This window comes from Macaca mulatta, chromosome 16 (assembly GCF_049350105.2).
Source record: "Macaca mulatta isolate MMU2019108-1 chromosome 16, T2T-MMU8v2.0, whole genome shotgun sequence".
NCBI lineage: Eukaryota > Metazoa > Chordata > Mammalia > Primates > Cercopithecidae > Macaca > Macaca mulatta.
The window spans coordinates 91474090-91488612 of NC_133421.1; the positions used below are offsets into that span (position 1 = coordinate 91474090).

Here is a 14523-nt window from a genome sequence, read left to right on the forward strand (position 1 = left end):
GCCAAGGGCAGAATGTAGGATACACAACTGTCAAACGCCCAGGGGTCCTTAGACGAATGGCGGAAAACGAGAGGCATGTTATGGATGGAGGCTCGGGACACATGGGCTCTGCCTTCCCATGCTGTCAACAACCCACCGGGAACGTGCTAATTTAGTCATTTGGGAAATGTGAGCTGGATATATCGGCTATTAGGAAATTGTTTTTTTGTTTTTTTTTATTTTTTGAGACGGAGTCTCACTCTGTCGCCCAGGCCGGAGTGCAGTGGCCAGATCTCAGCTCACTGCAAGCTCTGCCTCCCAGGTTCACGCCATTCTCCTGCCTCAGCCTCCCAAGTAGCTGGGACTACAGGCGCCCGCCACCTCGCCCGGCTAGTTTTGTGTACTTTTCAGTAGAGACGGGGTTTCACCGTATTAACCAGGATGGTCTCGATCTCCTGACCTCGTGATTCGCCCGTCTCGGCCTCCCAAAGTGCTGGGATTACAGGCGTGAGCCACCGCACCCGGCCCTTTTTTTTTTTTTTTTTTTTTTTTTTTTTGAGATGGAGTCCCGCTCTGTCGTCCAGGCTGGAGTGCAGTGGCCAGATCTCAGCTCACTGCAAGCTCCGCCTCCCGGGTTCACGCCCTTTCTCCTGCCTCAGCCTCCCGAGTAGCTGGGACTACAGGCGCCCGCCACCTCGCCCGGCTAGTTTTTTGTATTTTTTAGTAGAGACGGGGTTTCACCGTGTTAGCCAGGATGGTCTCGATCTCCTGACCTCGTGATCCGCCCATCTCGGCCTCCCAAAGTGCTGGGATTACAGGCTTGAGCCACCGCGCCCGGCCCCTTTTTTTTTTTTTTGAGACGGGGTCTTGCTCTGTTGCCCAGGCTGGAGTGCAGTGGCTCAATCTTGGCTCACTGCAACCTCTGCCTCCCAGGTTCAAGCGATTCTCCTGCCTCAGCCTCCTGAGTAGCTGGGATTATAGGCGCCCACCACCACACCCGGCTACTTTTTGTGTTTTTAGTAGAGACAGGGTTTCACTGTTAGCCAGGATAGTCACAATCTCCTGACCTTGCGATCCACTCGTCACAGCCTCCCAAAGTGCTGGAATTACAGGCGTTAGCCACTGCGCCTGGCCTTTTCTTTAATAAACTTGCTTTAAAAAAAAAAAAGAAAAAGAACCCAAAGGCCAGGCGCAGTGGCTCACGTCTATAATCCCAGCACTTTGGGAGGCTGAGGTGGGTGGATCACGAGGTCAGAAGTTTGCAACCATCCTGGCTAATACGGCAAAACCCCGTCTCTACCAAAAATACAAAAAATTAGCCGGGCGTGGTGGCGATCACCTGCAGTCTCAGCTCCTCGGGAGGCTGACGCAGGAGAATCATTGAACTTGGGAGGTGGAGGTTGCAGTGAGCCAAGATCACGCCGTTGCACTCCAGCCTGGGTGACAGAGCAAGACTCCATCCCAAAAACAAAACAAAAAAAATAAAAAAACAGAAAACCCAGAGGGGTAAACTGTGGCAGGCTGGCCGCGTGCCAGGCCCCGGACTGCAGAGCCCAGGCTCCCCCACTCGAAGGCTGAGGGTCACGCTTGCTGTGTGGGGCTGAGCACCTTGTCAAGTGCGCCCACAAGGTGACTCATGGGGATAGAAGCACCGAGCACCGGGTCACCCAGGATGTAGGTCACCCAGGATGTAGGTAGTCATCATCACCTGAAGAAACCGAGGCTGAGACTCCAACCTGCTCATGGCCATGGTGTACCAATGTCCTGGCCAGGGCTCAAGCCCACCCCCCTCCTCCTGGAATCTAGGAACCCCATGTTTGAATGGGCCCCTCTGCGGGACCCCTGCTGGCCGTGGCAGCCTCCTGGAATCTAGGAACCCCATGTTTGAATGGGCCCCTCTGCGGGACCCCTGCTGGCCGTGGCAGCCTCCTGGAATCTAGGAACCCCATGTTTGAATGGGCCCCTCTGCGGGACCCCTGCTGGCCGTGGCAGCCTCCTGGAATCTAGGAACCCCATGTTTGAATGGGCCCCTCTGCGGGACCCCTGCTGGCCGTGGCAGCCTCCTGGAATCTAGGAACCCCATGTTTGAATGGGCCCCTCTGCGGGACCCCTGCTGGCCGTGGCAGCCTCCTGGAATCTAGGAACCCCATGTTTGAATGGGCCCCTCTGCGGGACCCCTGCTGGCCGTGGCAGCCTCCTGGAATCTAGGAACCCCATGTTTGAATGGGCCTCTGCGGGACCCCTGCTGGCCGTGGCAGCTGCTCCTGTGCAGAAGGCGCACAGGGAGGGCCTGGTCCCTAGGACGCTCAGTGGGTGGAGGGCACATGGCATGAGGACCGTTGTGAGCTGCCCGCCCCTCATCCCCGTGGTAGTGTCCCCCAAGCTGCATCGGCTCGACAGCAGTGGGCAGCTTGGGTCACCCTAGCCTGGTGGGCACTGGAAACGCTCCTCAAAGGACTCACAGGCCCACAGGGGATAGGTAAGGCCATGTGTTTACAGGGAGTTGGCTCGGGGCTGGGTACTGCTGTGCACACTGGCTGCCAGGCAGAAGCTGGGTTGGTTTATTACTGGAACACCCTTCCCAGCTCCTCCTCCCCAGGGAGGCCGGCCCTGCGCCAGCATCTCCTGCACCAGCCCACCCACCAGGAGGCGACTGTGGGGCCACTCAAGCCCCGAACACTCTTCTGGGAAAGGGTGTTCCTGGAATAAATTCTGGTTTGGCTTCCAACAGGAGCAGGAATCGAGTTCCCTGTCTGGCCTGCCAGGGCGGCTTCCAGGTTTGAAGGTCAAGTGCACACAGCTCTCTCCTGGGCCGTGGCACCCCCTTCACCTGGTCAGGGGAGGAGCCCAGCGGCACCCCCTTCACCTGGTCAGGGGAGGAGCCCAGCGGCACCCCCTTCACCTGGTCAGGGGAGGAGCCCAGTGGCACCCCCTTCACCTGGTCAGGGGAGGAGCCCAGCGGCACCCCCTTCATCTGGTCAGGGGAGGAGCCGGCTCCTGGAGGGCCCACAGTACCCTAGAGGGTGGGTTCAGGGTGGCGCCTACTACCTCTGGGGCCCCCTGGGGAGCCCCTGTAGCAGAACAAGGGTGGGGGTATCAGGCAGCCCAGTCTCTCCCTCCAGAATGCCCTCCCCGCCACCACCTGCCCTAGGAGGCCTGACCACCCCCAGTGGCTTAGACTGAGAATTTCTGGGCTTGAGGAACGTCACCATGATCTGGGTTCCAGCCCTGCCCAGGAGCTGGCTGTGCATGCGTGCTGCAGGGCTAGAGGCCTGACAGACTGCCAAGAGGCCACGCCCAGTGCTGCTGCCTTTATTAACAGACCCTGGAGCTCCACAGCCACACAGACACTTGGCTTTCAGAGGGCACAGGAAGAAAAAGGGACCTGGTGACCCTCCCAGCATACCCCAGAGCCAAGACAGACCCAGCAGCAGCACCTCAGGGTCAGCCTGGGTGCCCCTACCCATGGGCCACTATGACCACAGATACCAGGAGGCCAGGCCTGGCTGCTGGGGACCCCCTTTGGGGGGCCCGGCAGTATCCTAGGCCCAAAGAGCTGGTGCCATCTTGAAGCTGATTCAGGGAACGGGCCAGGCTGGACAGTAGGGGTAGGTGTGAGAAGCTCCCCAGCGTGTCCAGGCCACAGGAGCAGCAAGGGTCTGTGGGGGGGTCCCAGGTTGGATGGGGTGGGGCTGCCCTTGTCCTGTATCCTGGCCATTTCAAGGACAAAACCAGCCCAGTCCCAGCAGCCTGGGGGGCAGCAGAGGCTCCTTCTGCTCCCCTCCTGATTCTGCAGTGGCCAAGGACAGGAGGGTGAGGGGAGAGGAAAGAGGGCAGGCCAGGGTCCCTGGGGGCCAGGCAGCTTCAAAAACACAGCCAGGTGGCTGGGGGAGGGCAGGAGGGTGGGGAGGGCCCAGACCCCCATGATGGGGGCAGCCTGAGACCCCCAAGGAGGAAGGAGGGGACTTGGGAAGGAGAGAGAGGCCTCAGCCGTCAGTCACACCGGTGCTGCGGTCTGCAGCCCGCTGGAGCAAGACACCCCCATCCCAGGAGCAGGGCCACAGGACAGGAGGGAGCCGACACCTCGCACCCTGATCTTCCAGAGGCCGGGGAGGGGCGCTGGGCGCTCTAGGACTTCTTGGCATCCTGCGTGCTCCGGCGCTTCAGGTCACTCAGGTCGATGGGCTTGAAGGCTGCCAGGGAACAACGCGGTAGGTGGTAGGCACAGGCCCCCCCTGCCTGTGAGGCCCAGCCTGCCAGCCCAGCCCTGCCCCCAGGTCAGCCCCCACTCACTCTTCAGGCTGGGGTTAGGGACCTTCTCCACATACTCCTCCACCAGACCCCGCTCGCCGCCCGGCACCTGGCTTCGCAGGTCTCGCTCCACGCCCTGCCAGGCTGCAGAGGCAGAGGGCAGTGTGCTCAGAGTCCCCTGCCCCAGGGGGTGGCGTCCACATCAGGAGAGTGCCTACCCTCAGCTCCTGCCCTCCCAGACCCTTCTCTCCCTCAGAAGTGTCCTCCATGCTCCCCCACAGCCCTCTGCCCACCCCAGCCTCACTCACCTGTAGACCCCATCCCTGCTCCTCCGGCAGGCCTGTCCCTTCCCCACAAGATGACCAGGACTGTGATCGAAGGGACCCCTATGACCCTACCCCAGGCTTCCCTACGCCTCGGGGGCAGCACAACCTCCTCAGCTAGGCCTCTACCTTTCCCACCTCATCCACACACCTCGCCAGCCCCAACACATCACACACTCCCCTAATCCCAGACAACCACCTCCTGGCCCATTCATGGCTGGGTGCGTGCCTATCTGTCTTCAAAGGCCCCTCCCTTTCTCCAGCAAGCTCCTTTAGCACTGCTAGCATGGATGACTGGCTCCCAACGCGGCCTCTATCTGGGGCAAGGCCCACTCCCAGCCCCTCCTCCTGGGTTCCCCCATGATCAGAAGCAGGTCTCCTCTCCACACAGGGTCCCCTCGGCCACCCCCACCCGCCTGGGCCCTGAAGGCTGTGGACACAGTGATGGAGGAGCAGGGGCAGGGGCTGCAGGAGATTCCTCAGAAACCTGGGTCCTGGGCTGGGGGCAGAGCTGACTCTGTCAAGGACAGGGCAGGAGCTGGGTGTGGCAGGCGCACCCACCTTCGTAAATGAAGCGGACGTTCTCCTCGTGGGCTGGGGTGAAGATCTCGCTGCTGCTGGGTGGGGAGCGGGGGCTGCTGGTCCTCTTGCCGTTGTACACGACTCTGGAGACGGGGGAGCTGGGGGAGCCTGGCGCATGAGGCAGGGCACGCAGCAGGGTGGGAACCCACACCCCTGCCCCGGTGGAGACCACCCCACCTGCCTGAGACCCACCTGGTCATTGCGGGGGCGTCTGATCCTAGCGCTCCACCGCCAGATCCCCTCAGCCTCTGAAACAGAAGCCAGCGCAGGAGTGGGACGCAGGGCCACCCTCTCCAGCATGGGAGGAGGGGGAGGCACAGGGTACACCTGCCTCCTCCCTTCAGATGTGAACAAAGTGCATAGTCTCCCTGCCTACCAGGGGGTCCCCCACAGGCTGGGGTCCAGCCATGGGCAGCCAGTGGGCTCCAGGCAACCCCAGGAGCTATCAGGGAGCTGGCCAGAGCCAGCCAGACACACACACGACTTGAAGCAATCAAGCCCACTCAGCAGCCTGAGCTCTGCAAGATGTGGAGGCCTCAGCCCCAGCACCGGGAGCACCGTGGCCACAGCCCCTCCCGCCACGGGCTGGTGGGACCGTCAGCATCTCTGATGTCTGGCTGCTTCTCACTGCAGCAGAGCGCCTGTAGCACCTGAGGAAACTGGCCCTGCTCTCCCTGGTGCAGGGCTGGGCACACAGCTTCCGCTGAGCCTTGATTTCCTTTCCGTAAAATGGGGATGAGCTTCCTAACGGTGATCCCAGCTCCAAGCACCTACCCAGACTCAGCTTCCTGGTTCCCTGGAGCATGAACCACATCAGCACCCTGCAGATGGAACCAAATTCCAACTCCCCTGGTGGGCAGAGGGGGTGACCCTGGAGGAAGCTGCCGGGCCTGACCTGTGACCAGGACCCTGGGCTGCTGCCCGTTTACATCCTCTCAGCCCAGGGGAATCCACAGCTCTGGAGAAAGGGAGTCTATTTTGAGGCTCAGACGCCCACACTGGCAGGCTGGACAGTGTCCCCACTCCAGCTGAGGACACACAACCCCAAGGTGGGGAAGCCAACAGGGCTGGTCTCCAGCCTGCCCTGTTCCAGAGGGGGCAAATCCAGGTTCTCGGGGAAGGGAGTCCCAGGATTCCCAGGAGGGGGATTTTAGCACAAGCGACTCCCCTGCCCACCCCAGGGACCAAGGCTGCAGACACTCCAGGGCACATGGCTGCTGCACTCACAGAGGGCCAGGAGCACTGAAGCTTCGAGTCCTCTCTGGCCCGTTCCACCTCATGTCAATGGTCCAGCCCTCAAACACCACATGCGATCAGAAGCCCACAGCTCAAGGGCAAAACCAGCAAAGAGCAGAAAACCAGCTCCCAGCCCTGGAACTCTGTGCCCCATCCCAGGCCAGGAGTGGGGTCCAAACAGGGCCAGGGGCTCCCCACCCATGGCAGCACCCAGTTTGCTCACAAAGTCACCTCTCCTTTCTTGGACTCTGGGATCTCTCTGCCCAGTCCTCCTGCCAGGGACTCCAGCCCACAAACACCAGAGAATGCAGGGAAAGGCCTGTTTGGGTTGAGGGTCCACAGGGACACGCTACCTGCTGGGAAGCTCCTGTTACAGAGAATGGCAGAGCTCAGGTTAACAGGTGGACTGGCCAGTCCCCTGCCTCGCCCCCTGCTGGCTCTCACCACTGACCGACTGCTGCTTTAGGGGTACCTGCCTCCCAGCCTGCCCTCCCCAGTGGCTCTTCTCCCCATGCATCCTCTGCCTCCAGTGGTGACTTGGCTTTTATGCAGCCACACCTTTGGCCTGGGGTCCCCTGCTGAGCTCGGTTGTCACTCCTGCCCCAGATCCCACTGATGGCCCCACATCCTCCCAAGCAACTACCCTTCCAGGGCTTCCTTTGCCTTGCTGCGTGCATGCAGGCAGGCGCACACACACACACACCTGCCCCCACACACCTTAGCTGAATACACCTGCCACACACACATGCCTACACACAACCGTCTGTGCCTGCACACACCGGTCTGTACATATCTGCCCACACACATGCTGCACACACCCATCTGAACACACCTGGTGTGGCAGCATGCACTTGTAGTCCCAGCGACTCAGAGGCTGGGGTGGGAGGACTGCTTGAGCCCAGGAGGTCAACGCTGCAGTGAGCCAAGATCGTGGCACTGCACTCCAGTCCAGGCAACAGAGCAAGACCCTGTGTCAAAAAAAAAAAAAGGCCAGGCATGGTGGCTCACGCTTGTAATTGCAACACTTTGGGAGGTTGAGGCAGGTGGATCACCTGAGGTCAGGAGTTTGAGAGCAGCCTGGTGAACATGGTGAAATCCTATCTCTACTAAAAATACAAAAATTAGCTGGCTGTGGCAGGCACCACTACTCGGGAGGCTGAGACAGGAGAATTGTTTGAACCCGGGAAATGGAGGTTGCAGTGAGCTGAGATCGCACCAATGCACTCCAGCCTGGGTGACAGAGCAAGACTCCGACTTGGGAAAAAAAAAAAAAAAAAAAGGCCGGGCCTGGTGGCTCACACCTGTAATTCCAGCACTTTGGAAGGCTGAGGCGGGTGGATCACAACGTCAGGAATTCAAGACCAGCCTGGCCAACATGGTGAAACCCTGTCTCTACTAAAAATACAAAAATTAGCCAGACATGGTGGTGGGTGCCTGGGGTCCCAGCTACTCAGGAGGCTGAGGCAGGAGAAGTACTCGAACCCGGGAGGTGGAGGTTGCAGTGAGCCGAGATCACACCACTGCACTCCAGCTTAGGTGACAGGGTAAAAGTCCGTCTCAAAAAACAAAAAACAAAGAAGGCCAGGCACAGTTGGCGGCCTATTAAAATCGGCCTGTAATCCCAACACTTTGGGAGGCTGAAGAGGGCAGATCACTTGAGCCCAAGAGTTCAAGACCAGCCTGGGCAACATGGCAAAATCCCATTTCTTTTTTTTTTTTTTGAGACGGAGTCTCGCTCTGCTGCCCAGGCTGGAGTGCAGTGGCCGGATCTCAGCTCACTGCAAACTCCGTCTCCCGGGTTCACACCATTCTCCTGCCTCAGCCTCCCGAGTAGCTGGGACTACAGGCACCTGCCACCTCGCCCGGCTAGTTTTTTGTATTTTTTAGTAGAGACAGGGTTTCACCGTGTTAGCCAGGATGGTCTCGATCTCCTGACCTCGTGATCCACCCATCTCAGCCTCCCAAAGTGCTGGGATTACAGGCTTGAGCCACCGCGCCCAGCCGCAAAATCCCATTTCTACAAAAACATAAAAACTTCGCCAGGAGTGATGGCTGAGGTGGTAGGATTGCCTGAGACTGCGAGGTGGAGGCTGTGGTGAGCCATGATCATACCACTGCACTCCAGCCTGGGTGACAGAACGAGACTCTGTCTCTAAATAAACAAATTTAAAACCCCATAAACATATACACCTATTGTGCACCCATACCTTTTTTTTTTTGAGACGGAGTCTCGCTCTGTTGCCCAGGCTGGAGTGCAGTGGTGAGATCTCGGCTCACTGCAAGCGCCACCTCCTGGGTTCACGCCATTCTCCTGACTCAGCCTCCTGAGTCACTGGGACTACAGGCGCCCGCCACCGCGCCTGGCTAATTTTTTGTATTTTTAGTAGAGATGGGGTTTCACCGTGTTAGCCAAGATGGTCTTGATCTCCTGACCTCGTGATCCGCCCGCCTTGGCCTCCCAAAGTGCTGGGATTACAGGCTTGAGCCACCGCGCCTGGCCACACCCATACATTTTTTAGGTCAATGAGGAGTCCCGTTTGCCTCCTCTTGTTAGTAGAAGAAATTTACCCACACCCTCAACACCACAGGCTGTGTCCTAAGTCTTCCCAGACACGAGGAGCCCTTCCCACCTCTTCCTACTTCTTCCTACTTCCTCCAGCTCAGCAATCCCCAGGGCCTGCCCGCTGCCCCCTTTCCCCCTCAACCCTGCACATATAGCCCCAGGCTTTCCAGCTCAGTGACCCCCCAGACCTCATGCTGGCCCCACCCCTGCACACATAGCCCCAGGCTTTCCAGCTCAGCGACCACCCCCAGGCCTCATGCTGGCTCCATTCCTGCACACATAGCCCCTGGCTTTCCTGGATGTGCCAGCAGTTCCCAAGAGGCCAGGGACCTGTTGTCCCCCTGGAAGCAAAAGAAACGGTTCTGCCGTTCACTCAGCCTCACTGCCTCCTGGGGCTCTGCCCAATTCTTCTGGGTCAATTTCTTCTGGGTCAGAATTGCCCAATTCTGACCCCGAAGAAATTTTCCATTAAAAATCAAGTATCTGTGCACACTCTATGACCCAGCCATTCTGCTCCTAGGTACACACAGCCAAGACGCACACAAGGACAGCTGGAGAATCTCCACTTGTAATTACCAAGGGAAGAGCCACCGCCGAAGGGTATCAGTGCACACCTGGCCTATTCCCATAAGGGAATCAGCATCCGGAGGGGGCACCACAGCCCCTGCAGCAGACCGACACCAAGCACAAGAGGCAGGACCTGAGGGGCCACAGACAGGCCCTGAGACACACAGCACGGGAGGAAGCTGCAGAGGGCCGAGGCACAGACAGAACCGGAGCCAGGGCCAGGACGGTGTCTGTGAGGGCAGGAAGGAGCCCTCCACGGAGACGGCTGGAGGTCAAGCGAGCTCTGACCCGAGAGGTCACCATGGAGCCACAATGAGAAGGCCTCCAACAACCTTAGCGGGGCGGCCAAGCACAGTGAGGCACACAGCTGAGGGGGGAGGGCAGGAAGTGTGGCTGGCAGGCAGCTCAGCCCTAGCTTAGGCCCAGTGGGCAGAGGCTGGTGTCTGGCTAAGCAGGGGGAACCCTGAGGCACAACATGCATGCATCCCTGAGATGGTGGATGTGGAGGGACCCAGGACCACAGTGGGTGAGAGTGAGCAGGGGACAATGGTACAGGCCCAGAGAAGCGCCGGGGACAGCCTGAAAAGACTTAGCACATGGCAGATGGCCACCTGAGGTGGCGGCCCCTGAGCCAGCAGGACACTGACCTGTTGCTCAGCCGCCCAGGTAAAGGGGAGTGGTGGCCTGACCGAGGCTGACCATAGGTGAAGGGTGGGAGGGAGGGGGCTCCATTCAACCCAGAGAGACAGCCCCACTTCAGAGGTCTCGAGACCCTACCCAGCCCAGCTCCCCAGCCTTCATCCCACCTGGGCCACCACCAGGGTGAGAGCAGCGAGGGAGGGTCAGGCAATGCCTCAGTCCCGTTCTCCTTCCCTCTTTCAGTCAGAATGAAGACCGAGCGTGCCGATGTCCCGGCCACAGCCCTGTACTCCTCGGTCGCTACACCACGCCCCACTGCCTCTGAGAGTTTTCCTTCATAGTTTTCATATTTTAATATCTTTGAAACTGGGTTGTACCTGACGATTGCTAACACGTCTGAGTTTAACCAATGGTGGTTTTTCTTTCTCAGTGTACTGTGAAATATAGCGCAGCTCATAATATAGCGCATGAAATATAGCGTAGCTGGGGTCTCACATGGGAGGACCCTTGATGACACTCTCCTGGCCCAGGACCACCCTTCCAGAGCCCCTCAAGCTACACAGTATTTAGGTACTTTCTCCCATTCCCCTCAAAGTCTTCCACACCCCATGCCACTCCACCCCACCCCACCCAGGGCTAGAAAAACCTCTGGTTCCAGACCCCCAGTGTCAGCACGGGTGGACACAGATGTCTACATGATCTTCCTGACACCCTTTCCCCAAGTCACTTACCACTAGGGTGTCACCCAGGCCCTCTGCTGCCATCAAGCCCACTGTCCAGCCCCAACGTGTTTCATCAGGTGTCACCTGCTGCTCCACTCCTGCCCCAACAGCCTTTGCCACAGGACCACCTGCCACCAGCCACCCAGAGTGCAGGTGACCTGCAGGTCTGTGCATTCTGCAGGGCCTGACCGCCTACTTCTGTGGCTGTCCAGCCTACAGGGCCTGGCCTGCTGGGCTGCAGGTATTACCCTACTCTGGGGCCCCAGGAAAGCTCCTCTGAGCCTCGGCATCCTCATTCAAAGTGATGCAGCCCACAGGGATGCTCGCCTGCTCCAATAGGGACAGAAGCACAGCCATGGGAAGTGAGCAGCTCAGTGAGGTCTCTGTGGCTCCTTATCCAATACAATGATGGACAGGACAAGCATGTGCCACATCGTTCAACTGGATGCTGTTAAGAACGAAAGGAGGCTGGGCGCGGTGGCTCACGCCTGTAATCCCAGCACTTTGGGAGGCCGAGGCAGGCAGATCACGAGGTCAGGAGATCGAGACCATCCTGGCTAACACAATGAAACCCCATCTCTACTAAAAATACAAAAAATTAGCCGGGCGAGGTGGCAGCGCCTGTAGTCCCAGCTACTCAGGAGGCTGAGGCAGGAGAATGGCGTGAACTCAGGAGGCGGAGCTTGCAGTGAGCCGAGATCGTGCCACTGCACTCCAGCCTGGGCGACAGACTCCGGTGGCTCACACCTGTAATCCCAGCACTTTGGGAGGCTGAGGCGGGCAGATCACCTGAGCTCAGGAGTTCGAGACCAGCCTGGCCAACATGGAGAAACCCTATGTCAACTAAAAATACAAAAATTAGCCAGGCGTGGTGGCAGCTGCCTGTAATCCCACCTACTCGGGAGGCTGAGGCAGGAGAATCGCTTGAACTCTGGAGGCAGAGGTTGCAGTGACCCGAGATCGCGCCATTGCACTCCAGCCTGGGGTAAAAGAGTGAGACTTCGTCTCAAAAAAAAAAAAGAAAAAGAAAAAGAAAAAAGAAAGGGGCTAGGTGTGGTGGTAATCCTAGCACTTTGGGAGGCCAGGAGTTCAAGACTGGCCTGGGAAACATAGAAAGAGCCCCATCTCTACCAGGTGTGGTGACTCATGCCTGCAATCCCAGCACTCTGGGAGGCTGAGGTGGGTAGATTACCGGAGGTTAGGCGTTTGAGACCAGCCTGGCCAACATGGTGAAACCCCATCGCTACTTAAAAAAAAAAAAAAAAAAAAAAAAAAAAAAAAAAAAAAAAAAAAAAAATTAGGCAGGGTGCAGTGGCTTAGCTTGTAATTCCAGCACTTTGGGGGGCCGAGGTGGGCGGATCACCTGAGGTCAGGAGTTCGAGACCAGCCTGGCCAACATACAGCGAAACCCCATCTCTACTAAATAATACAAAAATTAGCTGGGCGTGGTAGCACATGCCTGTAGTCCCAGCTATTTGGGAAGCTGAGACAGGAGAATCACTTGAATCCAGGAAGCGGGGGTTACAGTGAGCCGAGATCACGCCACTGCACTCCAGTCTGGGCAACAGAGCGAGACTGTATCTCAGAAAAAGAAAAAAAAGTGAGCCAGGCATGGTGGTATGCACCTGTAATCCCAGCTTCTAAGGAGTCTGAGGCAGGTGAATCACTTTAAACCCGGGAGGCGGAGGTTGCAGTGAGGGAGATCACGCCACTGCACTCCAGTTTGGAAGACAGAGACAGAGCAAGACTCCATCGCAAAAAAAAAAAAAAGAATGAAAGGGATGCTGTTGATTATTAAGCATGAAACAACTCTTCTGGGAAAACTGGAATGTAGAATCAGCCCACTCCTAGGGAGGTGGAGGCACAGAAAAGCACTGGGGACAGAAAGAAGAGACTGCCACCAGACACGCAAACACTTGTCAGGGACTAAGGGCAGGGCAGCCACCACACTGGGTCCTCCTTACACACACTGCCCATGTCCCCACAGCTGGGCCAGAAAGACACCCTGAGAACTCCCAGTTCGGCGCTGAAGGAGCCTGCCACCAAGTAGCGGTGCCCCTGCCAGGGCCTCCAGGGCTACAGCAGTTGGGGCTCGGCCCGAATGCTGCAGCTGGCCTCAGCCTCCCCAAAGCCTGCCTCCACCTCACAGCAGGTTTCTGGACTCCCTGAAAGCCCCATTCCCCACTGATACCCGTGTGGCTTTGCTCAGAGACTGGCCCTCCCTCCAGATACGGAGGGGAGTCTTATTGGGTAGAACTATATAGAACCTTCCTCCTCCAGGGGACCCAAGGGCTTCAGAGACTTCCTGGTGGGGAGGGGACAGAACCCCAGTCTCTGGCCTCTCAGTCTCAAATTCTTTCCCCCACACACAGCCACATGCCTAAGAACAGGACATGAGGTAACACTCCAGCAACGTGACAATATTGTGAGGTTCCAGAGTTAGAATCAGTGACGCCATCGCTATTCGGTGCTCCTCTGGAGTTTCTGAGATTCAAAGTTGCTAAGACTCCACTTTATCTTCGTGTTCTGTGTCTTTCTCAGCCAATCAGGCTAGAATATGATCTACTACCCAAGCAGGCGCACAAGGATGCCGCTGTCACAGCTGATACACTGGCATCTCGTGGTTCCTTGAAGACCCCCGGAGAAAGCCTCTAAGTGTTGCCCCACCTTCTTACCCTCTCCCCTGGGTGGTGGCAGCAACAGACTAAGCATGTGCGCCCTCCTCCCCATCCTGATCCCACTCAAACCACAACCTCCCCTGACTCGCCCCAGATCCAGCCCCGTCTTTTAGGAAGAGTTGGCTCTTCTTCACGTCCCACCTCCCACCCTCTCTACATCTTCTCGCCACATCCCACCCAAAGTCCACTCACTGGTCCCCGTTTACATCTCAAGGCCTTTGGTCAAGCAGTGTTCTCTGCCCATAACTATCCTACTCATCCTTGAGGGTCCAGCTCAAAGACCACCTTTCTGCGACGGCTACCCTGGGGCACGACGGAGAGAAGCACAGCCCGTGCCCCGTGTGGCTGCCGCCCCCGCGGTCACAACCACCGCCCAGTGAGTGCCTCGAAGGCAGGCGGAGGCCCGGTTCTCCCCGTTAGGCCCAGCACCACTGCCTGGGTAGACGGGAAAGCGGGCAAGGCCGGAAAATGGACAGAAGAATGCGCACGGCCCGGCCCGCGGGGCTCCGAGAGTCGGAGGCATCCTCAGGCACGGTCCCTCCGGGAGAAAGCGGGGCTCTGTCAGCCCCAGAGCCCCGACGGTGGCAGAAGGCGGGCCGTCCGCGAGCGTGCGGCCGCGCTGGGTCCCCGGCCCCTGCCCCGGCCTAGGCGGGAAAGGCGCTCAGTCCGAGTCGCGCCCTCCCCACGCGCGCTCCCAAGTGCCCCGCGGGCCGCGCCCTCCTGCAGGTGCCGGGCAAGGAACGCGGGCCCCTCCCTCGGACCCCGGCCACTCGGCCACTCCCCTGCGCCCGGCCCCGCCCGGCCCTGCAGGGCACCCGCGGCAGCCCGGCGACACCAGGGCGGGGCCCAGCCGCGCCCGCCCCGCCCCGTCCCCGCCGCCCGGCGCCGCACCCGCCTCACCTCACCCCGACCCGCCGCCACCGCCTCTTCCAGCTGGGAGGCCCCGCCGGAAATGACGCCACCGCCGGCTGCGCAGGCGCAGA

The 14523-nt window shown here is 58.9% G+C and overlaps 1 protein-coding gene and 1 long non-coding RNA gene across 11 annotated transcripts in view; one reads left to right on the plus strand and one right to left on the minus strand.

Moving 5' to 3' along the window:
* The first annotated feature begins 506 nt into the window (after positions 1-506).
* On the plus strand, positions 507-2019 carry LOC144336082 (uncharacterized). Its single transcript, XR_013407506.1, has 2 exons — positions 507-713; positions 1299-2019. It is a non-coding gene; the product is annotated as an uncharacterized LOC144336082 (long non-coding RNA).
* Positions 2020-3275: 1256 nt separating this feature from the next.
* Positions 3276-14523, minus strand: part of MCRIP1 (MAPK regulated corepressor interacting protein 1) — a 41120-nt gene continuing 29872 nt past the window's right edge. The window contains exons 1-7 of one of the 10 annotated variants that reach the window (XM_077973378.1): positions 14441-14497; positions 7204-7339; positions 5328-5383; positions 5115-5233; positions 4273-4374; positions 4070-4172; positions 3276-3769 (exon numbers count right to left, since the gene is read on the minus strand). In XM_077973378.1, coding sequence (XP_077829504.1) covers positions 4108-4172; positions 4273-4374; positions 5115-5233; positions 5328-5383; positions 7204-7218 — 357 coding nt within the window. In that variant the 5' untranslated portion in view covers positions 7219-7339; positions 14441-14497 and the 3' untranslated portion in view covers positions 3276-3769; positions 4070-4107. Of the gene's footprint in view, positions 4173-4272; positions 4375-5114; positions 5234-5327; positions 5384-6594; positions 6739-7189; positions 7340-14440; positions 14498-14523 lie in introns of those variants that run through there. The other 9 variants (XM_028837002.2, XM_028837003.2, XM_077973382.1 and 6 more) reach the window with 9 other exon arrangements.